Source organism: Filicampus tigris, chromosome 6 (genome assembly GCF_054856515.1).
Source record: "Filicampus tigris isolate MCC_2025a chromosome 6, RoL_Ftig_1.0, whole genome shotgun sequence".
Classification (NCBI taxonomy): Eukaryota; Metazoa; Chordata; class Actinopteri; order Syngnathiformes; family Syngnathidae; genus Filicampus; species Filicampus tigris.
In genome coordinates, this window is record NC_141222.1 from 21,704,362 (window position 1) to 21,730,894 (window position 26,533).

Genomic DNA, 26,533 nt, shown 5'->3' on the forward strand with positions numbered 1-26,533 from the left:
CGGAGCAGCGCTCACCTGGGAGATTGATCGTTGATTTGCTTCTCTTTAAATATCAGATGGGCTCTTTTATTTACACACAAACTGATTTATTCAGGCTATAATCGGGCTCAGGAGAAACCAGCCAATTAGACATGAATTATTAAGGAGCACCTCTCTATCTTTCCTCCTTTCCCCTTCTGCTCTCGTTGAATCTTCCCTCACTCCTCCCCTCTTTTTCTTCCTCTTGACCAGAAAACTCGGTCCAATATTGACTTTCAGCTGATAGCCTCCTGCTGCCCCTCTCTCTTTATGCATTAGGCTTCCAATTCACCGTGTGGTGTGCAGCACTCGCCACTTCATCGCTACTGCAGCTTCGTCAGGATGAAACTGACAGCGGTGCTCACGCTGCTGGCAAGAGCGACTCTTGCTGATTTCGGTGGAAGGTCGAAAGCTTTGGCAGTTTTGATGACGACTGTTTTCCTCTCACCTTCTCCGCTCCATTTCACTCGCAATGCACCAACAGCACTCTGCTTCAATCAAGTTGACACATGCTTAGTAACAAGATGGAGTGCATGACAAGCGAGGTGTGTGTGGGGGGGGGGGGTCACTCAAAACGATTACGGTAAATTAAGCATACTGATGTGAATCATAATCACTTTTAAACAATCAGTTTTTCCATTTTTGATCTGTTTTAATACATTTTTTTTTTCATTTGCACTGAAAGGTTTTTGTTAGGGTGTGTAAGAACGTAGGTAAATGACCGAAATACAGAAAAGGATCCACTGACCTAAGCTATCCATCAAGTACACACGCAAAAAAAACATTCTATTCTAATAGGCCTGCCCCCCTTTCATGTGAAAAATTCAGCCAGTCTCCATCTGAACCCTCCTGCTGACTTTGACAAGCTTATTGTCTTCATTAAAAGGGATGTACCGGCAAGTGCATTTAAAATCTTTATGAACACAATGCCCAAACACACACATGCACGCACACCCCCACACTGAGAGGAAGACGAGTACACAATGAGTGGCTGATGGCGGCTGTCGTCTTGTATTGTGTGCGGACGAGAGTAAAAAAAAAAATCAGCATAAGTAATTAATTAGGGAGGCACATGCTGGAGCATTTTCAGTGCTAACAGCAAGTGTGTGTTTGCGCGTGTGTGTGCGTGTACGTGTTGCCAAAGTTTGGCAGGCAAATTGGACCTCGGAGAAGAAGAAGAAGCAATAAAGTGGAAGCGTGTCAACAGAGGAGACGTGAAGTGTAAAGTGCCTCTAAAGGAGGCGTTGTGAGCAAAACTGATGACAAACATGCACTATTATATTCCCTCCTTTGATCTATGCAACCTCTAGTGTCTGTAAAATCAATAGTTCCCTTGTTTGAACACAAGACAATCCCTGAACGTCTGCAAAAAAAATAAAAATAATGAGCTCATTGTAGATCTTAGTTACCTTGGCCATCTTGTTGTATATAAAGCCACATCAATAAGGTGTGTCCTCAGCAGAGGTGACAAGCAAAGAAGTAAAAATAGTTTACCTTATTTAAAGCGGAAAGTCAACATTTTTGTCAAGAATATGTTCCCAGCAGGCCCACTAGTTGAAACACGGCATTCTGATTAATGTTGCGTTTGTGGAATATAAGTTTAGCAGCAAAATGCACTCTTTTTTTTTAGCCATCTCCGGGGGCGGCCATTTTGTCTTCTGTCGACTGAAAATGACATCACAACTGCTCACAACGACCAATCACGGCTCAGATTCCGAAAACAGGTCAGCATAGCGTTCCTCGCTACTTCGATATTCGAAGTAGCAAGGGAACACTATGCCGGTTTGGTTTTGCAACATATTTTGGCATAGTCTAGTTATGTGGAGGTTACAATTAAACTAATTCCGGAATCCATGTTCAGGGGGAGGCTTGTCCATTTCCCCCGGCCAGAGGCATTGCGTGGACAGCAAGCTGATTATTCTTGATTGCTTGTTTATTAATATTAGTTGTGTGTACACAGTGATGGTGATCGGATAGGATAGTTTCCTATAAATATCCTCAAGAGTCAGTACCGTTATTGATTTTTAGGGTTATTGCCATTAGATGTGCGCTTGTCACGGTGATCCTTCAGGATATCCGCTTCTAAAAAAACACCTTTTCTGTGTCATTGCACATTTAACGCCGTTATTTGCTCCGCACTGGTCCCGCCGTGTACACCAATCTGTTCCTGAGCGGATTAATTGTTGTTTAAACAGCATAAACATTGTGCTCGGGCGTGCTTCTCATAGACAATCGCCCAGAAGCTGACACGCCAAACGGGAGCGATAACAAGCCAATTAGACTCCAGCACCAAATAAAGTTGTCAACGCAGGCCGGGAAAAAAAAAAAAATGTCACTTGACATCATTGATGATTTGCATAATCTCCGTATGAAAAGAATGCAAAATATAGATTTTAGTCAAGTATTTTTACATATATCTCTTCCATATACGAACGGTGTGTCTTTTCAGGACATCCGAGTCAAGGGGACAACAAAACGCAGACCAAGAAAAACCCACCTGCTTATTTGTCAGCCTCACGTGTCAAAGTCACCTTGATGAAGACGGCTGTCCTCAAATTAATACCTGATGGTTGTGATAAAAGCATTTCTTCTTCCTCCCGCTCTCTCTCCCTGTCATATAAACACACTTAACATTTAGCACGGCAATATCCAACGTAGGTATTAGACGCTGCGATGCGCATGAGTGCTTTAATCCATTATACAAACCGCAATCGCATCCAGTCATGTCGCAACTCAATTGCACATTTATTAGATTGAACATGTTCTTTCCTCTATATTGCCATTTCAGTATTTGTTTGTATTCATCACAATGGCTTAAAAACATATTAAACTTCACAAATGTAGGAGCAACTTTTGAGATGCCCGATGCGAGTTTATTATGCATTTTGCAGAAAATTGATTACTCACCTCAGTTTGAAGCTGCTGGTTGCTCCACTTCAATAAACGCACCTATATGATATTCACTCAACACACGCTTCACCATTCACAAATTCATCCATTCGTTTTTCTCGGTGGTTTCCAGACACTTGCTGGAAAACTCGCCATCTTGTGTTTGTGCTTTCCGAAACAGGAGACCAAGCAACATGGCAAAAAAAGCTCTGTCTAATTAGGAAAGTGCTCCTTGTGGTGTCACGGAATTAAGTTGAAGTGATGTGATTTCAGATAGGAAACGAGCTTTGCATGTTGGGGAGGAGCCACGTTTAGCCTGGGTTGTTAGGGAGACTCTTTGCCCTATTTGCACGTACAAGTGCACTACCTGAGCTAAAAACAAAAAAAAAAAATCAAATCAAATCAAATCTGTAAGCCTGTGAGTTTTGATATAATGTATGACGAGTATGAAATTATGTTAAACGTTTTTTTATCACAGTTTGTACTTAAAATGTACAATTTAAACAATTAACAGCGCCAAATGCTGAATGTTAACCAAACATTTGAAGTTAAAAGCGGGTTATGTACGAAACCGTCACCCGTGTGATTATACATTTGTGGTTTTGCCATTATAAGCAGCCCCGTAAGTATGATGCGACCCGTGATAATTACGAGTCAGACACTCCGGTATACAATTGAGACAAAGCACGTTGGAGAGAGGATGCTAGCCTGCTCAAATGAGAAGAAAACATTCATTGTTGGGAAGATGAGAGGGATCATGGAGACGAGCACAGCGAAAGAAGACAGCGCGAGGCTTTGATCCATGATGATCTTTTTATTTGACGACCTCTTCTCCATCAGGCAGCCCCCGAGGACTCGCCAAATCCACTCGCGCTTATTCATTGAAAAATAATTTTGCCGCCTTTATCTGTGTCCTCTCTGCTCCTTTTCCTGTCTTTTGTGACCACAGATGATTACATTGAGCGATGTTGCCTCCGACTCGGGGGCCCGGTCTGATAAATGACTCTGCCAATCGACGACGGAAAGGGAGGAGGGGGTACGGGAGGGCGAAAAGCCCGGGCAATAAACCCCGCTTGTCCGTCTCCCTTTTGTGCCTGTGCTGAGAGGAGATTGGATATCGAACTGTGCTCGCCTTCTCGTCGGGAGTCCGCGCGTGCGAAGGAACGACACCGCAGCCTCTTCCGCCAAAGCTTCCCAAAATCAACGGATGTGTTCTTCAAGCGTCCTCCAGGGGGCAGGCTACACTCTAGTCGGCTTTGCCAACAAACGGGCAACTTGGCCACCCTGCGACATAGGAGGCTCCATCACATCGTACCCCGGCGCCTGTTGTAGCACCTTAAATCCATGCAGAGGGCTTGCTTGCTTCCTTCACTCAATATTCCACAGCAGAGGTCGCTTCCTTTGCACTCTAAGGCAAGCGCTCATTACCTGCCTCACCGCCAATTCTTCCACAGTCAGAGGCAGTCCCTGCACAGCGCCACCTGGCCGCGCCGGAAGTCCCTGCAGGGACACAGGCGTCTGTATTTGGGCGAATGGCCAGCGCAGCTGAAGAGCAGCGGCTCCCGCTGAAGTCCGCACTCGCGTCGCAGCACAGAGAAGGCCGGGAGGACGTGGTTCATCTCCGAGTCCAGCACTTCGCACTGCACCTCCAACCTTCAGAAGCACACAAACAACAGCTTGATTAAAGGAAAGAAAAGAAAAGAAAAAAAAAACAACGGTTTCAGGGCTGACAGACTCATACTAAAACAACTTTATATTTTGTATGTAAACTGCAATGAGAGAGACTTCCTGTATGCCAATGTAAACGGACAACGTGGATCTTCTTCTCCTCCAACTGTGGTTTATTTATTTCGATATATATATTTTGGCTAAAAAGTTATACTTTGTGGAGAGATGTCAGCATATTACGCGAGAGCTCATTTTAGTGAGCAGCAAAGCACCAATGCATTTTCCTTTTACGCTTTTTTCAAAATCTATTGTTTATTATTATTTATTTTTTTTAGGGATACGTACTCCAACAAAAGAAGCAGCCTCAACAATTTGTGTTAGGTGAAGAAAATAAGAACTATATACACCAAAGTAATGATGATCCTTATGTTAGGAAAAGCAAGGCAAGGCAGCTTTATTTATATATTTTTTAGGAGATTTTTGGTTTCAATCGGACCAATAGCATCCAAGACAGATTTTCCAGGTGAACTTCTCCACAACTTGAACAGCCACATGTGCTTTCGCATTTGGTGACAACAGCTCTGATTTTCATCATCTTGGTGCTGATGTTCACATCTATGTATCTTTTCTTAATAGACACAGAGGTTGCCTGAAATGTGGGGATGATCTCGAATTCAAAGGTCACAGCTGATGCGATGAGAAATATATGAATATAAAAATATAAAATATATATAACGTTAACAGCTAAAATGTCAACATCTATCGAGATAACCAGATCTAGAGTGTGACCGTGAGTGTGTGCGGGGCCGTTCACATTTTTGTGAGAGGCCAAAAGTGTCCAGTACAGCTGAAGAGTTTTTTGGTATTTTTTTGAAATTATAAATTCCCATTGCGCCTTGGGGGTCTGTAAAATTAAAATTTCGTTACACAGAAGAGAAGATTTTAAAATGGCAGCAGCAGTAGCAGCAGTGCTAAACGTCATTTCCTTTTACATTTATAAATGAGACGAGAATATCTTTTGCACCTTTCTAATCATAACTACAGTGCAACTGTTTTCATATAATCATAGTTAACTTCATAAAAGTGTAAAAATATGTAAAAAACAAAAAGGAAAACACTGGTAGTTAATACAGTAAAGGTTTTATGACAGCGGCATGGCCCTCACTTGGGTACAGATTATTTCTATTTTTACATCGTTTCATCAGGGAAAAAAATGTTTCAGCATCCTTGTTCAACCCGAGAGGTATCACTGTACAATCTTGCAATATGAGTATCCTTATTAAAAATTCCCCAAAAGCTCAATTATGATTTGTTATTGGCCAATTTGTTGTGCTACATCTCTGATCCTACAGTCAGAATGAAGAGCTGTTATTGTTTCTAACCAGCATGGGTAGTGTCATTGTGAAGTGATTAAACATTATCTCATAATGAGCTACAATTATTTGTAACTAGAAAAGCAGCACATGCCAGAACTAAATGCAGGTTGATTAGCTGGCAAGCACTGGATTAATAAACATCCAAACCCTTTCGTGAGGGTGCCCATACAAAGATGCATGTCGGTGGGTAAAAATCGGCTGTACAAGGGGGTGGGAATTCACTGACGGAGACGTTAGATTTAGCGGAGAAGCAACAAGGATGCTAGTGGAGCTTTTAGGCAGGTAGGAGATGAAAGATCATTTGAGTTGCACGGCAGAAACACAAAAGATGTCAACTACACATAGGCAAGAGATTATTGAAGGAGGAGGAAAAAAAATAAAAAGAGAAACATGACTGACTGGAGGGGAGTGTGTGGAGAACAATGCACACTTCACACGAACACAATTTACTTGTCAGGGCTCTGGGAAGGAACATCTGAACCAAAGCTCCTGTTTTGGAGAACACTTAAATACATAACATGGGCTCATATTTCTACATGGTGCGCCACTATGGATTTAGTCAGTGGCAGAATCATTTGGGGATCATTTGTGAGACAACACACAACACTTCAGGGAAGATGTCTTTTTTTGGGTTGTAGGCATAGCTTGATCGTAGAAATGAGCCAAGTTATTATCATCAATAAGGGAGCTTTTCCTTGCTTGTAGGGTAGTCGATCGCGATCGGCGACGTAATGGGCACCCCTGGTTTATGCCATAGCTTTCCTCGGCTAACAATATTTGTCATTACCACAATAGTTTCTGGAATGGTTGGTACACGAACTCTTTAGCCTAAATGAGCAATTTAATGATTTCTCAAATTTGAAATATTTAAAAAAAAAAAAAAAAAAAAAAAATTATTAAATATTATTCCCTGATTAAGATACCAAATTATAGTCTTTAAACTGCATTCCTGAACACAAAAACGAGTGTTAGTAGTTGAAGGTTATGCTTGATTCATTGGTAAATTCTCAGATAAGCTCTGTTTGAAATTCACTATTCCTGCTTAAAAGGGTAAAATGTTGATGTTCCACTGAAAGTGGAAAGAGTCCGTATTAAGCACTTCACAACGCTGAATGACGGCTTCTCCAGTAGTGGTCTAATACATTTGTCAAGATCTGCACCTGGTGTGTCACAAAAGTTCCATGACTGGTGTCAGAACTTACTGGACACACCTTAAAAGGGAGGGTGTGTGAATAAAATTGTTGATTTTTCAAAGTTCATTATTTCAAAGACCCACTATTAATTTCAATAATATGCAAACACAACATTTTCTATCACATCAAAGTAATTCTTTAAAATGTGATTGTAGGTGAAGTAATCGCTACAACAACATGAGACTAACACAACTCACTGAGGGACTCTGTCAATTTGAGGCGCCATACCTGCGCAGAGCCTCCTTGTTGTTGATGAAGCGAAAGTGAGCGGGCTCGCAGATGAAGCCGTGGCTCCGGCACGCCTCCACGCACGACTCGCCCTCTTGTGAGACAAGCAGCCGCAGAGAGCTGAGAGGGGGCCAGGCGCTGGGAGGGGAGGCCACGTCGGGCGCCCAGCCCAGTGCTGTGGAGTTGGGCAGGGGCACAAAAAGAGGCCTTGCCAGGATGACGGCGCCAGGGGAGCCTTGCCTGGACACGTTGGCGGGAACGAAAAGGGGCTCCGAGGCGCAGAAGTCCTAAAGGGGAAACGCACCATCGTCATTTGGCAAATAGCTGTCCGGCTTTTCATAGTTTTGTTTGGTTTACGGTGTCTTATATTGATGCTTACAGTTCAGTACAGGGGGTCATTGGTTTTCGTTCCTACGCTAGAGATGTACAGAGAACCCCGATATTCATGGGTGATAGGGATTGGGCCCTGCCGCGAATAGCTAAAATCCACAAGTAAGTGATCTAATTGACTATAGGCACAAAATGGCGGAACTGTATTTTTTTTTTTTGCACTAGACAAAATCTGACTAAATGAATTAACTTGACACAATTCAGCACCAAATTTCCATGACAGACCTGGCCTTTGCCTCAGCACAAAAACAGCAAATAGGTGAGTTTTAGCAAATAATGGAGGATAGGTTCCAGGAAACTAAACAGGAATTTTCGAATGCCAAACGCCAATATGCATTGTTTTACTGTGACCTGAAATTGTATGCAAGTCAGAATGTGCCATAGGCTAACACTAACCTATGTTTACACAGTAGGAATGGTGCATTCACACCTGTTGATCGTAGGTAGGACAATAGGATTAACAATTTTTCCCTAAATAAACTATGTAAATATATAAATAAACAGTTCCAGAGTCAAATTGCAGCCATTTTCAAATGTTATTAACTATATTAAGAGGGACAAATTGTGAAATATTATGTTTGTGCAAAATGTTCTTTTTCTAATAGAGGTGGCTTCAATAAATTAGAACATAATAGAAAAGTTGATTAATTTAATAGTTCAATTCAAAAAGCGAATATCTTCGTTAAGCACAATTTCAACCTAATTCTTGCATTAAAAAATCTTTGCGATTCATTCTCATGTAGTAATCAAATTTGAGATGGTGAATTTTTCGTCAGCTGCAAGCTATAATCAACAAAATTTAAAACAAGGCATTTTGCTGCCAAAATGAGGCACAATATTTAAAATTATATTATCACACGTAAAAGGATGCACACACACACACACACACGCACGCACATTTAAAGTTTGGATCTTATTGCAACAGAGATTTGTGTGCCAATTTCCGCTTGGAGCATGGCAGCACCTTTTTTGTATGTAAAAAAGTAGCTGCAAAGTATTGTACTTTAACATAACTTCATAGGGAGGCTGCGTTGGCCAGCGAACTAAAGCTACTAAAATGTTTACTAAACAGTTTTTAGTCATGACTGTCACCTGAGCTGTAAATAGTGAAAACGACTCTCAAAATACAAATCATCACCTGGTTGCTGCCCGCACTTACAAACGCATCATTTTGGCGCATCCCGTCTTGCACGAGTCGTCCCTATTTCATCAATGTCATTCGATGTAGTGCTTCGGACCCGGAGGGAGGGGTTAGATTTGTGAGAGTCTTGAGAGAAACTGACATGTGGCTCGAAGATATTGAGGAGATGTGGTGAACTGCTGTTTAATGCACTCTAGTGCAGTGGTTCTCAAAATCGGGCCTTCGGAGCACCAGGGGGTCAGCAAGCCAACACAACAAATTGATGAATAACTAATTTTGAAATCAGAGGCCAGTAAAAACTGTTTGCTCAAATATTATGACATTTATTTCCAAAGAGTGATTGGCAACAAACTTCTTGCAATATTGCGTTTTTTAAAAGTTAAGTCAATTTGTGTCTTTTAGTGTGTTGAGTTGAAGTCAGTGCCTCCATAAAGCCCTCGTATCTCAAGTTGGTGCAAAAACAAATGGTTTAACGACTGCGTGTATTGATTAATTATAACTTAACTATGCACACAATGTTTAAGTGAGAATAAATTATTTCATTCTTAAACAATTTAACAACTTTTACCTCTGTTACAAATGACCTGTCCAATTTGTCCGTTTTCATAAAAAAATGTACTCACTCATGGTGTATATGAATGAAGGGGAGTGGCCCATAGCATCTCACCTGCTGCTGTATGTAGGCGTGCACTCGCTCCAACATGCCCTCACACGTGTACTCGTAGGGCAGGTACGGTTCAACCTGCCACACACAAACAGCACTCACAGTTATATTGCACATTTAATACGCTCACGTCACTGTGGTGCATTCGTCTGTGTGCATAATTTTCGCACGTGCCTGATGGACTCCATTATAAGCGGCGTAGATGACGGATGGATGGCTATGTATTTGCATGCCAGCACAACAGAATGCCTGCTGTGGGGCACGTGCTTAAAATTCTTTATTTGCTTAATTAGCCGCAGAAGAACTGCCGGAGTGATCTATAACTGCAGAAATAACAGCATAAAGCAAGCAGATTGGAGGCGAAAGGTGCCATAGAATTGGGCCACACTGCACGATGATGCATTTTAAGGAGGGAAAGTCAAGACGGCTGGAGAGATGATCTACTTTCATACAACCTTTTTTTTTTTTTTTAAATCTTAAAAAAAACCCACCAAGAACAATTTGATGAGTAGACAGATAGAAAGAAAGATATATTGGAACATGATGACTCGTCAGACAGCAAGAGATTGCTTTGTCCTGCATGACTGAACAGAATGTGTGTGTACTGTATGTGTGGTTTGTAGATAATGGCCATAATGTGTAGGTAGGGCTCAGTGGGCTGATGCAAGAAATTTCATCATCTCAAGACTATTCACAATACTATTGTGGTCATGTGTGTGTGTGTGGGGGGGGGGGTGCGTATGGATAAGTGCCAGGAGAAGAGCACGGTGTGTGTTTTGAATGCAGAATGCCACCAGCTGACCCTCAAGAGATCTGATGAAATGTTTGCCAGAGTGACAGGTGAACGAAAGAGATAACCACAAAAAATTGTGATGCTCCCATACGTGTTAATATGGGGCATCCCAATTTTTTAATTCATTTAAAAAAAAAAAAAAAAGATATTTTTTTTTTTACATCATTTCATAGTCAAGTCAAAACGGTAGCACTTCACGTAAACAGTGCCTTGGATGAATCAAGTTGTAAAGACTGAGCACAACAGTCTTCCATTGATGCGAGTCCAGAAATGCACTCTGGGTGGAGCAACCCTAAAATGTGGGCAATGCCTGTGAAATCTGTCCTTGCGCACATTGTCTGTTTGAAATGAGCACTTTTTCCTCCTACGTGCTCTGCCTTAGTTAAGCTCCACAGAAAAATTAAACATCATATTTCACATGAAGGTTGGAAGCAGTTACGATATACGGCACGCATCCTAATAATGTTATTAAAGAGACTTCCAAAAAAACGATCCGACTATCAAATGTACTGAACTTATCACTACACGTTGTTTCTCTTTTTTCTACTGCAGTCTCATGCAACTATGCATTGACATGAAGGCTCATCTTTCCAGCCACACCACGTGCCCATCTGGTGCTTCAAGCTAATTAATTGCACTAATCTAGAGCAAGGCCCTCAATGGATTGCCAGCCAGTGTGGCCGTACAGAGAGATTGAACAAAACAATATTTTATTGAGTTGATCAAAGAGGAGCTGTGAGACGGCGATAATACCGTTTTAGCCGGGATATTTATTGTCGGATTACTGTAGGTCGGTGCTGGGAGACTTTTTCCTGCCTTTTATTTATGATGCTCACCTAAAATGGCGAGAACCGATTCTGCTTTCACCATTTTTCTGGGCGGTATTAAAACACAAGCCTTTGGAATTTTTTTTCCTTTGAGGAAAAAAAAAAAAAATAGAGTACCACAGCAGACACCAGCTTCTAGAAGAGTTTCTTTTATACCATCAAAATCTGTGTACGTGAAACTGGTCCATGTCATCCAGAATAAAAAAAGCGTGCTCTCCTTCAAAGTGTATTAAAGTATGGCTGGAGAGGTCAGCATATCTTGATTGGCCGCCTACGCACTGCATCCACTGGCGTAAGGCATTTTTAAATTGAATGCTTTTGCTTTTTCATCGATTTCAATGACAGTCACAAGTCTCAAGAAAGATCCACGTTCCCAGGAGTGGAAGCCAGCCTCAAGGGTCAAAGAATCACACCACTTTGGTGTTTCCGCATTCATTCTCAAGCTTATGCACGGTGTGTGAGTCAGAGGCCGGGACTGCAGAAATTGCGTAGATGAAAAGGGGGCAACTCCAGACATGTAAAAAAAAAAAAAGAGGGACTTTGTCATGAACAGGATACTGGCATGATACAGGCTACTCGAATATTCATATTTCACATGATGTCATTTGATTTGGGATACCCTCTAATTTTGATTAAAATGTCCAAAATTGCAGGTTTTTGCTGGATGACACTACCTTGATCCTCATAATCTCTCTGATGGCAGTGTCAAACTCCACAGAGTTGTTGTAATCCACCGTCATGACGTGAGGGCTGCCGATGTACTGCTCCGCGTACGGGTGCTGCGATGACACCTGCACAACAACGGCAACTTCTTATATTGGATATTTTCTGAGAAAATGAAATATTGCACTATCCATGGTCATCTTTTTCTAGCGCCTAGGGATTGAATTGAGCTGAAGTGGGATGGCCTGTTTTATATCAAGAATAAACTGAGATAGTACAGAATATAGCTCAAGTGTCTAAAATGAAGCAGTACAAAATGTACTCCATGATATGAAACAAGACCAAATGGAGGAGTAGCTAAGTTTAGCCTGAGCTGTTAGCGGAAGCTACAGAGATCCTGCGGCATGTTTATGTTTTATCTGAGTGGTATTAGAAAGTTCAACGAATCCTGGAGGTCTCGTTATTGCTTGGCAATTACTATTTTTTTGAGGTTCTGGAGGTAACATGCCTTAGGGCAGGGGTGTCCAGCTCCGGTCCTCAAGGGCCGCTGTCCTGCCAGTTTGCCCAGCTCTCCTTGCTGCAACACACCTGATTTGAATGATCAGCTCATCAGCAAGCTCTGAAGAAGCTTGATAACGATCATGATCTTTTGAAACAGGTGTGTTGCAGCCGGGATAGATGGAAAACAGGCAGGACACCGGCCATTCAGGACCGAGTTTGGACACCCCTGCCTTAGGGTGAATTTTTTTCAAAATTAGTTTAAAATGAGATTAGATCAGTTTTATTTGTCCAACAAACGGGGGCCGTGTACATTAATGAACATTTCAATAGTGACAGAAAATGATAAATGCACTACTACGAGAGTCAAACACTTGAATGTTAGGTCCATTGAAGACTGTAAAATGTCCATATGTGTGAATGTGAACGGTTGTTTGTCTATTTGCCCCAGGGTATGCTGCACCCATTGCCTAAAGTCAGCACAGTTGGGTTTCGGCTCACCTACGACCTTAATTAGGATAAGCGCCATCGAAAATGGATTCGGTGGAAAAACAATTCGGACGGAGTCCACGGCTACTTACTTCTCTTGATGTGGGCTTTCCTTTGAAAAACTCGTGATTGAGTGAGCTGTGAGGCGGCTTAAATTTTGGCTGCAGAAAGACACAGCCGTTGGCTATCGCTTCCAGGGGGGCGGGGCCTTCGTAGGGAAAACCAAAGCCGATGAAGAGCTGCAGACGGATGGATAGGTGCATACATATTTTAACATTGCAATTATGTCAATTTGACTTCCACTAAACACCGTTTCACTTTAGACAAAACGCAACACATGGAACATTTTCCCCCTGAGTTTTCTCCACCTTGGCTTTGCGCAGCAGCTGCTGCAGCTCGTGCTGGGGCAGCAGGCCGTGGTTCTTGACAAAGGCCGGAACCTCTGGAGGTCTCTGTGTCTCGTAGTACACCGTGCCGTGGACCTCCATGTATTTGTGGAGAATCTGCAGGAAACCTTCTTTGCCCTGATGGGAAGCATGAGGCAGACAAAAGGTGAGGTGGCTTGTGCTGCATACTGACAACTTAATTAAAGGAGCTTGATATTGTTTTCATTGTTCAACCGTATTACTGAGTTATCCAAGTACTGTAGATGGGAGAAACACAATCTCCGGTAACATCACACGACAAATGCTGTCTTTAATCATCCTTAAAACTGACTGTCATATTGTGTTTTTAGATCATATTAAAGGCTTCTATAATTTATATAGTGGTATTAAGAGCTGGATTAAGTCAGGTAAGGCCCAGGTATAAAATTCACTGTCTGCCAATATTGATGTGTGTCCATAGTGCTGTGCTGGTCATCCGCAATGCACCACCATACCCTATGGGAGCAGTACGCACACATGATTACTTCCTCATCATATTTGGGGTCTCTCATGTCATAAAAATTGGTTAAGAGTAGAGGTATCAAAATTAATAGATTAATAAAGAACGAATGGATTTATCAAGAACTAATCTATTATCAAATTAATCAACAGCTATTTTAGATTAATCAATCAACTAATGGCTTAGTCAAGAACTAATCGATTATCGAATGAATCAACAACTATTTTAATAATCGAGTAATCATTTAGAGCCAGTGGTTAACTTATAACTGTCCTAATTGTCTGAATTCAGCCTCTCAACAGTAAATATTTTCTAATTTCTGTAGTCCTTTGACAACAAATAACAATTATTGGTAAATCAACAACAGTAAAATGGTTTTGGGGAAAATGGTTTTGTAATCCACTGATGCAAAATAAAATTTGATCCGACCATTCGATTAATCGATGGAATAATTAATTCTAAAAATATGCAATAGTGCCAGCCCTAGATAAGATGTTCAAAGTCTATGTGTGTTACCTGCTTAAGTGGGTAAAAAAGTGTGACACATTATTCCCACAACAGTGATCCAAGTTTTTTTTTCCTATTCAAAAGATGTACAAAATAACGATTAGTGTTTGAAAGTACAATAGACAATTTCCAATTCGAAGCTAATATTGATGACTATCGCAACACCAACACAATTTCACTGCCCCCACCAAAAAGCGGGGTGGGACATAGAATTGGTCCAGTGTACTCACTGTATCCTCCACCTGTACTCTGACCCCCCTCACCCAGTTAATCCTCCAGCCGTAACTGGAGGCAGAAGCGATCGATCAGCTTCTCTGTGGGGATTTTCCCCAGCCAGAGAGAGATTAGTTCGACCACTAACAGCCGACAGACAATACGAATTATTAGAAGGTGGAAAAGAGGTGGCTTAAATTCTCCTTTGCTGTGCATTAACATAGTTTACAGGGCACTTCAGCTGGATAGGTTACAGCAGTTAAGCGCTCTGTAATAGCTGAATTCTTTTCCAGCAACTGTCACTGCCCACTGCACAAGACTAAACACAATTTACTGGGCAACCATGAAAGCATGCCAAACAGCCAAAAATCTGCCTGTCCACCCATCCATCCACGACAAAACCAAATATGAATTTATTGGTATTTGTTTCAGCCAACTGGACAAAAATGCGACAATTTCTAAACATTTGATTGATGGATTTAAGGATTAAGTGTCAGTTTTAAGGATTTTCCAAGCCTTCAATTCAGAAAAAAACCCGAACAGATTTCTAAGGATCTGTGGAGACCAATTATGAAGCATTAATACACACAGAGATAACACTCATTATCACTCTTATAACCTCGAGGACAGACTTTAACAGCATCAGTCTGTGTGTAATTAGAATCGCTCAGATTTTAGTTGGAGCAGGTGAGTAAAGTTAGATCTTTAAAATTGAAGCCAAAAACACATTTTAAAAACAAGTATGCCAATTAAAATTCTGTGTGGTATAACCCTGACATATGCTCAACCAGTGCAAACATTTGTGCATCCACAAGCGTGTGTATACTTTGGGAAATGAAAATCTATAGTGAGAGGCAAACATACATGCAACAGATGTCAGTAGTCAATTAAAGAAATATAATTCCAAAACAATGGCTTACCTGAAGCTTGTGTCCGAGCAGATGCGATTGCGAGAAAGGGACAAAAGAGCATAGAAATCACGTGTGAATACGCATTGCTCCACGCCACATACGTCTGGTACGATCCGAAGACGACTTTAAAGTAAAATAGAAACAGCGCGAGAGATATTTGCCAGGCCAAGTTTAGTTTGTGTTCTGCTGCCAAACGGAAGCTTTCATGTGGCATCAAGCCCCGCTTGTCATTTTGTTGTTGTTTTGTACCTTCCACATGCTGGCCTCCTTCCCGTACACCACTGCCATGCTGTTGACTTTGCTCTGCTGGATGCTCCTCTTCTCAGTGTCGTTCAACTCCTCCGACACGAAGCCCATGAAGGAGTTGTCTGGCGTGTGAGCTAGATATGGCCAAAGGGACCACGTCGTCGCACGGCGAGACAAAAAAAAAAAAAAAAAAAAGGGGAAGACAATGACAGTCGTGCTGTGAGTGAGACACAAAAGAGCATCCTGGTTTGTTTCATTCCGCTGCTAATTCAGCCCTACAGCTGCATGCCTAAGTATTATAAATAGTCATTGTCCACGAGCCAGCTGCTGTTGGCTAAGATACATGCTACACAAGAGTGTGGGTTTAGTCTCAGTAGGCACGTAGTCAAAGTGAAACATGGGCACCAACAGAAAGACGATAATGGCACCGCTACAGCCGACTGGTTTACAAGTGAATGTGAGAAGAGCACCAAGTAATGTAGCCAATAATTCAGTGAGTCACACTAAGGAGGCAGAGAACAATAAGTGCTTCGGAAAAAAAAAAAAACCAACCCCATCACACATACATTTGTGTCGCTGGTCGACGCAGCGTGTTAACTGCGATGCTGCTGAAAATAGGCACCGTAAGGCCGTTAAATAAAACAAGAGCACAAACATTAGTCACCCGTCAAATGAATGAGTCAATGGTCGCCGTTTTAAAATCATTATAGCTCAGAGAACAGTTTCATTTTTATGCTCCAGCAGTCTTGAATTACCAAACGAAATAAGTACAATTTGCATTACAAATATCGAAAGACAACCTTCTGGACCAAAGGGCATTTTGGTTGAGAAGTTAAAAGGACAACAGGGAGCAAGACATCAGCACATCCCTGAGCATTCGTGGGAGATGCTGAATTTATTCTGCAGCCAAAAGTAACAACTACAGCTTGATCTAATGACATTGTAGAGAATACACTAAATGGAATTAACTCATGTTGAATTCATAAATCTTGGTTGGACCTAAGAGCTTTATCGCCTGCATACACATTTTTTTTGCCCATAATTTGAATAGAATTTTTTACTCATCATTCATTGTGTGGATTTTCACCAAAATATAAAGATCCTTTCGATAACAAAATCATCGTTTTGAATAGAAAGAAGCCGATGAATAAACTCAAGGGAATAAGGTGGAGGTAATCAAAGAGAAGTAAAGCACACAGAGCTTCCAACAAAAAAAAATGAAAAAAACATTTTAAAAACGATAAAAGGTCAAACTGATATACTGTGAACCCTTTAAGGATAAACAATCCGTTCCAAGAGGCTAGTCAGTCCTATTTCGAAGCAAATATAACATGTTCATGCTCCCTTCCTTTAGTTACATATTTTTTTTACATTGTTTAAAAAGAACAACAACTTTTCCACGGCTAATATAAAGACATTAAAAACAAAATACTCAACTCAAATAAATGGCGACGGTGTAAGGCCCGACACACTGAGCGACGGCGGACGGACGCAACTCAGCTGTCGTTCTGCAAGTGGTTTTATTTCAATTCAAAATTTGAGTCGCAATGTCACTGATGTAATGGAAAATGCCACGTCGTATCGCATGAGCGTTCACAACAATGACGTTTTACGGTTACGGAGCGACATCCACCAGGTTGCCGCCAAGCATGCAGTGCCAATACAGTGAGAACAGTTTATATGTACACATTGTGTTTTACAATGTGGCTAAAAAGCAAAGCAGGGGGAGTCTCTGTCTTCCTCCCTTTGTTTTCTCAAGAAATCAATTTCTTCCTTTACAATTGTGCCATATTGTTTGTACCTCAATAAAACCCCTCAAAACATTGTTTCCTGTTAAGAACACCAAATGTCGTTGTTTTATTTTGAGTTGCTTTGTGTGCGAGAAGTGCAATGCGAGTCACCAATTGTAATTTGTTGGCGATTGTCCAATTGCATTCTGCGGCGGGCCTAACGCGAAGGTGATTAGCTTCGCAGGAACGCTTTACCATGCACTTTAACAATCCTACTGGTCATTCTTAAGGGTGAAGTTAATCACTGCAAAACCAATAAAAGTTTAGACTTATTTTACACAGTCAGGGGCAATCGTCTTTAGAGGTTCCACCCCACGGGTTTGTAGAGCGTGTGTTTTCATATGTGAAAATGAGGGTGACAAAAGCACACTGAGCTTCTTACGGAACATGGTCATGTACTGCCTGGCGTTCAGGTTCCAATAGCCCCAGTTGGTCCGGTAGCCGTGCAGAGTGGCGTACTCCTCGTGGTTGTAGGCTGGCTCCGTCCCAAATGTGTCAATCACTCGGATGTGGCATCTGCAAACGACACAACAATGCCACTTTCAAAAAGTCACCTGGACTTTCCCCCTTTGCAAAAATAACAGCAGCACTTCAACAGGCATCTGCGGCTTCGAATAATGCAATTAAAGAAACGGGGGGGGGGGGTGGCAAACGCTGTTGAAAAGAAAAAGTGTAATCGGGCATTGATGCATTGACACACATTCAAACACACACTATGTCCCTGTGTGTGCCAATGAAACACTTGCCATTCTCCACCTCGCCACTTACCACCTTCACAACTTCCTCCTGGCTGCCAACTTCATGGGAATATCCATCCGTTCTCTGTACCGCTTATATATCTTTGCTTTTCTTTTTTTTTCTGCCTCAACACTGACTGACTTTTTTTTTTTTTTCATATGTTCAAAATTCACAGAATAGGGGTTACGTGCAACCAACTTCCTGTTCAGACTGGCAAAGCCATAGATGGAGCCATATGACAGGAGACCGTGAAAGGAGGAATATTAAATGACAACATTGTCCTTTGTCGGCGTCTTAAAGAGGTACCAAAAGATGACCATATACGATGTATAGGTCCCGTTCCTGTCACCTGTTTTCTGGGTTTGGTCACATGACGTTCGCAATGCGAGCCCGGGGGGCAGTCGTGATGTTAATTTCAGCCGATAGCAGAAGGCCCCCTGAGATGGATGAAAATGGACGGATTCATCTGCTTGATTCTTATTCCATAAATGCAATATTAATGAGAATACCGTATTTAGATTAGTGGGGGCTCCTACAAGATATTCTTGCAAAGAAAACGTTTGCGTCTACTTCCCCTTTGACATGCCACCTGTCTCGAGATGGACCCGTGCGATACAGTTACGGGGAATGGCTACAATTCACGATTCGTCTCACAAGGCCAGTAGATGTATCGGTACATCAAGCACACACTAACACAACAATGTTCCGCCACTATTGCGTTTGATGGTCTATTGAAGCGCCGCGTATAGAGACATCGGTGTCATCGCCCCCGCTTCTGTGATGACATTTTTATAGGATTTAATAAAGCGACACCGAGGTGCAAAAAAATTGTAACTGGGCACTTAGCTCCGCAAATGGGGGATTAAATGTACCATGCACAGCTGTTTGAGGTGTGGTATTGTATGAACTCAATAGAGGATGCAGTGGAAAACCAACATTGTTAACCGTCACCATACTATCACATACTCGTATTTAGATCGCCCTATAAAAGGACCGTTGTATGTTGAGGTCAGGAGAAAGCGCAAAGTGAATTATTAATGAAAAAGAATAAGTCAAATATTGTATCCTGTTTCCCCTCCCTAGTTGCCCTATCACATATCACCCTGCCGTAAAGTGATCGCTATTTGCCATAGGTAAGAGGTCCCTCAGGGAAGGCGCGGGGAAAATAAGGATGGCGACATTTGAGCGGAATATCCAACCAGGGTTCAGAGTGAGAGGCTAATTTGGGTTAAATGGCTGCTCACCATGGATCATCTGATGTACGTGATGTATGTAAATGCTACGGAGCATTTGACACACCTGCATTTAAACTGTTAGTCAGCCTTTTGCTTGACCACAGGAGCGGTCTAGACAATAATCATCCAAATTTGTAGTTCTCTCAGCGCACAAGTTGGTTTTAAATTGCTTTAAAATGACTCAGATGATGATGCTGCGTATCATAGCTTGCAGATTGCCAGATTGGAAAGGGAATCTTTTAATATTCCAAGCTCCATCTGTGTCTCCAGTCTGGAGCTTCTTCAAATTTACCAATTGGCTACGGTGATGCATCAGTTAAGAGAGAGACTACAATATTTTCGTTCGCATCCTCCCACTGAAAATGGGCGGATGCCACAATTAAAAAAACGAAAGCAAAGCAACGACAGCCAACGGATTTACAGTATGTCTTCTTAATGTTGAAGATATACTTATGAAGAGACCAAGGGCATTCATTTTTACCAAACTGCAGAGAGTACCGGGTGTCTTTCTTACACCAGCTGTATTGAATAATATTTATTCAGGCATAATTGTTTGCACAAATGAATGATGTTACTCAGTTTAAAGGACATGTTGAAAATATATGGCTCAGTCCTTCTTGTGTGGAGTCTGAATGTTCTCTCTGTGCTTGTGTGTGTTTTCTCCAGAGCTGGGCACTTGACCCTTTTTGCCGGTCCGTCCTCGGTCCTCCGTCCGCGACCTGGGTAGTACCCTTCCGTCCTCGTCTCTTCGTCCTTATTCATAAAAATTACGGTCCTCCGACCCTGTCCCCCACGCCGTCCCAAAAAATTTCCATGCACTCATAACATGATTTAAAGATCATTAGCTAGCTAGTTTCCTGTGTACATCCACTTACCGTCTGGGAGTATCGTGAGTGGATTAAATTGTTTACAACTGTTTAACCAAGATAGCATTTAGCTGCAACACAAGACCGTCGTGATGTGATGAAGATTATGATGATGATGATGACAGGAAAAAGCCAGGGGGACATCGGGAAAAATTTAAGACTGAGTAATAACACAATATTATTGTGTTTTAGAACAAAACTTTGGCGTTTTAAGGCAAGACGTTTTCCTTTTTTATAAAATTGTTGTTGCAAAATAACACAATGTTATTTTAAGAGGAAACAAAGACTTCCACTTCCGGGTCGTTTAAATGTATACGTAGGGAGAGATTTTTATGTTCGAAAGATGTCCACACAAGGACATACTTCGCATGCAAAGGGATAAGGTACGAACCCAAACAAAAATTGCTATCATGGATTACACACACAAGACAGGCCGGGCGTGTTTCTAAATGGCGTCCTGACTCCTGTGGCATTATCCATGGTATTACATGTGTTGAACCACTAGAGGGCAGCATATGCACGTGCAATGTGACTACTGGGAAGCACATGAAAAGCGCTGTGCAGGCAATTAATGAAGGTGGCTCCGTAGAAGAGAGCATGCAGTGGTCTCGCTTTTTAAAAGAACCCAACACAACACGTTCAGTCGGTACTTGACCCAGTTAGGGACGGATGAAAACCCACTTCCGTCCTTCCTTAGTTCATCCTTTTTAAAAGACTTCTCGTCCTCCGTCCGTCCGGATGCCCATTTTGTGGATGGATGGACGAGAAGTCTTGAAAAGAGGACAGACTGGGAGGACAGTTCAGTCCCTGGGACAGAATGCTCGGCTCTGGTTTTCTTCAGTTACTCCAGATTCCTCCCACATTTCAAACACGTTCATGTTAGTTCACTTGTTTGACAACCATTGCAGGGTGTTCCCCGCCTCTCAGCCCAAGCCAGATGGATTGCGGCCGAGCTCACTCGTGAACCTAATGAGGAGTAGCGCTGTAGAAAAATCGATGGACGTTAAATATAATATTGAATCTAAATTATTCTGTATTGGATTACAGACGCTCCATCACATTGTTATGTCTCTGGCATACTCAGTTGTGTCCTACATGGAATAAATTCACTTTAAAAAAAAAAATACTCAAACTCCTCACTAACTTTTTCTAGTCCTCCAGAAGCACTATACGAACAAACTATATGCAACAATTTATCTTAAAACTTAAGTCAGCTTTACAGATGCCACATGTGCTCTACTGTAGGGGTTGAACAAATTAATTGGCTTGTTGACGAGTTGACTTTACTACTCCTCGTTGATGTTTAATGCTTGAGGTGGACTTATTGCTAATCAATCACATGTTTTGGGCATTTATAGAGGACTTTCCATTATATATCAATGCTGTTATCAATTGATCAAATTTGGCCGATCTTTCATCACATTAAATTAGACTACAAAAAATCTTTAGTCATCCAACCACTATGCTATGCCAACTAGCAGCATATAGGGGCATTGCCTATTAGAGTCTATTAGAGTGTAGGCTACTATTTGAGTATGCTGCATCCATAACACAACATATTGCAGTACTGTCTCATCTAGACACAACATAAGAACATTTAGAAGGACTGAAAACATAAAACGAGAGTAATCAAATGGAGCTGAAAGGCTCCAAAGCCCCAGAACAATTGATTAATGAGGCTTCTGTGCACCACAAGGCTTGACTGAACTGCTCCAGATATTGACGAGGGAAACTTTAGATGAAAGACAGATCTCTAACCATTCACAAGCACTCTGTTGGCCAGGGATCCAAAGATTTTTCAGAGTTCAAGAAAATTATTTCATACATTCATGCAAATAGACCCAAAAAATATAGAGTGAGGGAGATAAAGCAAGGCCTTGCGCAGTTAAGAGACAGATGCACAGAGAGCAAAAATCCATACAGATACAGATAAGCAGGTAGACCGACAGAATGACTGGCACACCAAAAGAGACCGAGATGAGAGCGCGACGGACAGACAAGGACAGATGAGGACAGACAAAGGCAGGTGGGAGAAAGATCGTGAACAACGGTGAAAGCACACAGAGCGGAACAGACAAGAAAAACAATGACAGACAGACTCTGGCAGGGGCAGACAAAGACGGACAGATGGACAAACAGGAACGAGAAAATAAGAGAGACTTGCTCCAGCTGTACAGATTGATGCTGAATAATGGGTGCATGTTACACAGACAAGTGTAAAAGATGGCTTACAGGCTGATTGATCCAAATATTGATTGCATTGGTATTGATGGAGATTAGTGTATTGACGTGCACTGCAGCAGTATTATCAAACAGGTAGAGTTGACACTTTACTGTATACCCACTGTATAGATTTTTTTTATTCTTTTTTTTTTTCCAAGCAAGAAAAGAAATCCACTGACAAAATGTTTTCAATGTTCAGAAGGTTTGTTATTTGCCAGTGTAGTGGTGTGCAAAGGGTGGGGCCGACGGGGCGGAGACCCCTAGCATCCACCTAAGGGCGGGCATCCCTAGCTAACCCGCCAACGGAAAAATTTCAGTGGGCAGAAAATTTCCTTTTGCAGGCTAATACACCTGAGCAAAGTCCACAAGACAAATATTATAAAGAATCTGCAAGCATCACTGGCCTTCTAATAGATCTGGGCTTGTAAAGAAAAGCAGCCAGGTCTGGATCAGAGTCCACATATGCTTACCCATTTTTATGTATTTCTATGAAGCGCCGCACATTCTTCTCTCTACAAACTAATTGTCACATGGTGTTTGAGAAAGCACAAATCAGGACTCCAAACACTAACGTAGGACTGCGGTCCTCAGCAAGCAATTAGATTCACACTGCTGCTGTGCGCTAACATATAGTCTGGGGGAACTCTGCTATTTTCTAAGTGCGGCTGACTGTGTGTGTACAAGACACACACACACACACACACACACACACCCCCACACACACACCCCCACACACACACACACACACACACACTAAGAGTAAAAGAGAAACAGCAAAACAGGTTGTGTTCTGGGGAGAAAAAAAAGAGCTTCCTCTGTAATGCTTCCATATAATTGGATTTTAAAAATACATGTCATGGCTTCCATGGCTCTGTGTTGTTTGCTACCAGACGCGTCCCAGAAGAGGACTTTTGTTTTTTGTTTCCTTATTTTAGGGATTTTCGCTCTCTTTGCTCCTTTGTGACATCCACACCTTCACTTTCATTCGCATATTTGTTTGTATATAGCTGTGTTCTTTTGGCATTTAGCCTGTAGTCACATACCGTGTGTCTCGCGCCTCCACTTAGCCGGGCGCGCTAACCACTACAGAACAAATGTCATTTGCTGAAATCATAGTAAAAATATGATGAAGACTGTATTACTGAAAGGATTTTGCTCCCTTGGTCTCATGGCTGTTGTGGCCTACTTTCCAGGATGTTCCACCTCTGTGGGAATGCCAAAAGCTGTTAGGCACACTCTGAGATGCGTGACTATCACACGCGCACATGCACAGCAACACACACATTAGCACTTACACGTTTTTTTTTTTTTATAATCTTAACGATATTGTTTTTGTCAGGCGTGCTATGTCATGTCTTTCTGCTGCTTCTTAAAACTTCCCTTAGGTGACTCTAAGAACATCCAAACAACAGAACTAGCGCTAAGAATAGCTAATATGACAGAATCGTTTTAGCGTCTGATTTACTAAGGTCCCAAATAGCGGGTGTTGAATTGTGTATTCTCTCTAACAGATAGTGTACAGGCTTGGTGAGCGTGTTGAGCATGAACACCTTTGAGAGGTTTTCCAATTATCCCAAATAGTGGGTGCCGAACAAGCTGAAGTGGTGGAGACCACCTTATTAAAAAAAAAAAAACTTTTGCACTTTTGGGAGCGCTAATGAATGGTTTTCACCAAGAGGGTGGCGTCTGATTGGTTCTCTCCTCACTTTGTCCCATCTGTTCCATTTTCTGAGTGTTTTTTTCCCCTCCTACCCACTTACGCTTTCTTCTTCTGAAAGGATTACGTGACTGTTTTTTTCGTTTCGTCTTTTAATCGTTGACGAGATTGTCAAGATAATGTGGTTATTGTCATCGTCTCAATGAATGACTTCTATTCTATTTTTCGTCTGAATAAAAATATATGTCACGAAATAAATGATGAAAAATTGTAGTCAACGAAATTAGCACTGCTACACATACTTTGCATTATATGCCTAAACGCTGAGACTTTGGATGGGAATTTGAATAAAATTCCACTATTAAAATACTATTAATGTGGCGGAAGAATCTCTATCGGAATGTTCTGACCTCCTGTTTGTATGCCCGTGTTATTGTGATCAGAATCATTGTGTCTGTGTCATGCTACTGCGGGGGTCTTCGTGGATGCCGCTCAACTTCCCATAGCTGATGTCAAGAATTTCTTAGAAAGCAAATTAGATGAATTGAATCAACAACACTTCTACTGGTTGTAATCAATTAATACATTAATCCAATTACTTGATTTTGCCTCAACTGCCTCAAAACACTATTTATCAACAGCCATTTTCACGCAATTGACAGAAATCCAAGCAATCAATCGATTATTACTGGATCATCTCTGTTGGAGACGTTCCAAATGGAATTTTCAGCACTATGCTTAAGTAGGGAAAATTATCTTTTTTGGCTTCTCGCCAATACACTGAGCAACATAAGCTCATAAAAAAGGGGGTAGAAGCACAAATATGTGGTTGAATACGTGAAATATTTTCATTGCAAAATATATTGTTTTAGCACAGCATGTTCACCCGGAGTAGTGTGTTGAAGTAGAAAAAGAGAAAATGAATACGGTTTATGAACATGTGCATCAAGCGTCCGAACAATGTCACCCACGACCCAGGCTGTTTTCCCAACAAGCCATGTACATTGTTCAACATGAATGAGAACAACCCACTTGTCAATATTTTCAAACGCTATACAGTATTATACTACAAGATACTGGCATAAACGTGGTGCGTTAGCTGCAAATCCGATTCGCAATCTGCACTCCAAAATTTCTAACAAATTCGTACACACCAATGGAAGTATTTTGAGACCAAATTGTGATACATGTTCTACGATCACTGAGGAATGGGACAGCCCAGTAGCAGTAATATTTTCAAATTCTTTTCTGCAACTCTTTTCATGACACCCAACCCAAGAGCAATGAAAAAAAAAAAGAAAAAAAAAAAGAGGCGCGGCACTAACTTGTGTCTCTTGAGCGAGAGCCCCATGTGCTGCTTCATCTGCTGCAGGCCGTGGTAGTCCGTATAGATGAGGTCAAAAGGCAGAGGGCCAGTTAGTGGGCAACTGCCTCTGCCGGGGGGCACGCCCAGGAAGCTGCAACACAAAATAAAATATTTTTTTACGAGGGAAGATGATGACTAATAATAAAATATGTAATGAAAACCAAACATCCAAGTGTTCATTATTAATACTGTGTACCGTCATGTTTGTTGTATACCATTATTATACTACTGCATGACAATTCAATTAGCACAGGTGACTGCCTTACAGGCATGTGTTGCATTGCATCAAATTGCTGACAGCAGAAAACATTTATCATATGAGGACTACTGCTTTTTGCTGTGTGTGCTGCATTTTGGGTGAACGAAGCACAATTGCGCCATCAGAACAACTAGAGAGAGAGTGTGTTTGACGGACAGATTTTGTGAGTGACAAGAGGCGGCAGTCAGCGCCAAATATCTTCCCATAGAGTTGCCTTTGATTCCAAAGTTCCCATCATATGCAGATTTGCCAAAGCGCACAGGCAGAATATTTGACAGCGCAGGTGATTGGCTAATTGCCTTGGGGTCACGGCCCTGCTGATTGGCTGCTGCTGAGGAGACCAACTGCAAATGTCAAGCTGCTGTCAGGAGGCTTGTTTGACAGCGGCCACGCTCCTCCATGTTGCTGTCAACCATTTTCCCGTGGTCTGCGCATTTTTCACAGCTTTATATCTCTTGTTTATGAGCACTTTCTGTTAGTTGAGTTAACTGAGCTAAAAATGTGTGTATCTTCCATTGGTGAACTATTGTGGTTTCAGTTGAGAGTTGTTCCTTTGACACTTGTATAAAGCAGTAACGGTAAGCTGCCATTTTCTTCAAATAGTTTTTTTTCTCCAGTTTTTGTTATCTTATGAAGTTAGGTTAATGATTTTTGATTTAGATCAAGGATTGGCAACTGGGGACGACGACTATCAGAAGCCTCCTGTGATGGCTTCAACCCTATCCGCACTGATCTACTGTACATTTACAACCTAAATTCTAACATTTGTTTCGTGAAATTGTATTCATTCATTCCTAGTC

At 41.7% G+C, this 26,533-nt stretch overlaps 1 protein-coding gene across 1 annotated transcript in view; it reads right to left on the reverse strand.

Annotated features, from left to right (window-relative positions):
- Positions 1–3,692: 3,692 nt before the first annotated feature.
- The window catches only part of LOC147146250 (alpha-1,6-mannosylglycoprotein 6-beta-N-acetylglucosaminyltransferase B-like), a 91,705-nt gene continuing 68,864 nt past the window's right edge, over positions 3,693–26,533 (reverse strand). Inside the window, exons 9-18 of the mRNA XM_086034021.1 lie at positions 25,434–25,565; positions 17,772–17,905; positions 15,603–15,733; positions 15,363–15,368; positions 13,206–13,361; positions 12,930–13,076; positions 11,862–11,978; positions 9,571–9,645; positions 7,373–7,659; positions 3,693–4,560 (exon numbers count right to left, since the gene is read on the reverse strand). Of these exons, the coding sequence (XP_085890147.1) occupies positions 4,362–4,560; positions 7,373–7,659; positions 9,571–9,645; positions 11,862–11,978; positions 12,930–13,076; positions 13,206–13,361; positions 15,363–15,368; positions 15,603–15,733; positions 17,772–17,905; positions 25,434–25,565 (1,384 nt within the window). The 3' untranslated portion in view covers positions 3,693–4,361. The remainder of the gene's footprint in view (positions 4,561–7,372; positions 7,660–9,570; positions 9,646–11,861; positions 11,979–12,929; positions 13,077–13,205; positions 13,362–15,362; positions 15,369–15,602; positions 15,734–17,771; positions 17,906–25,433; positions 25,566–26,533) is intronic.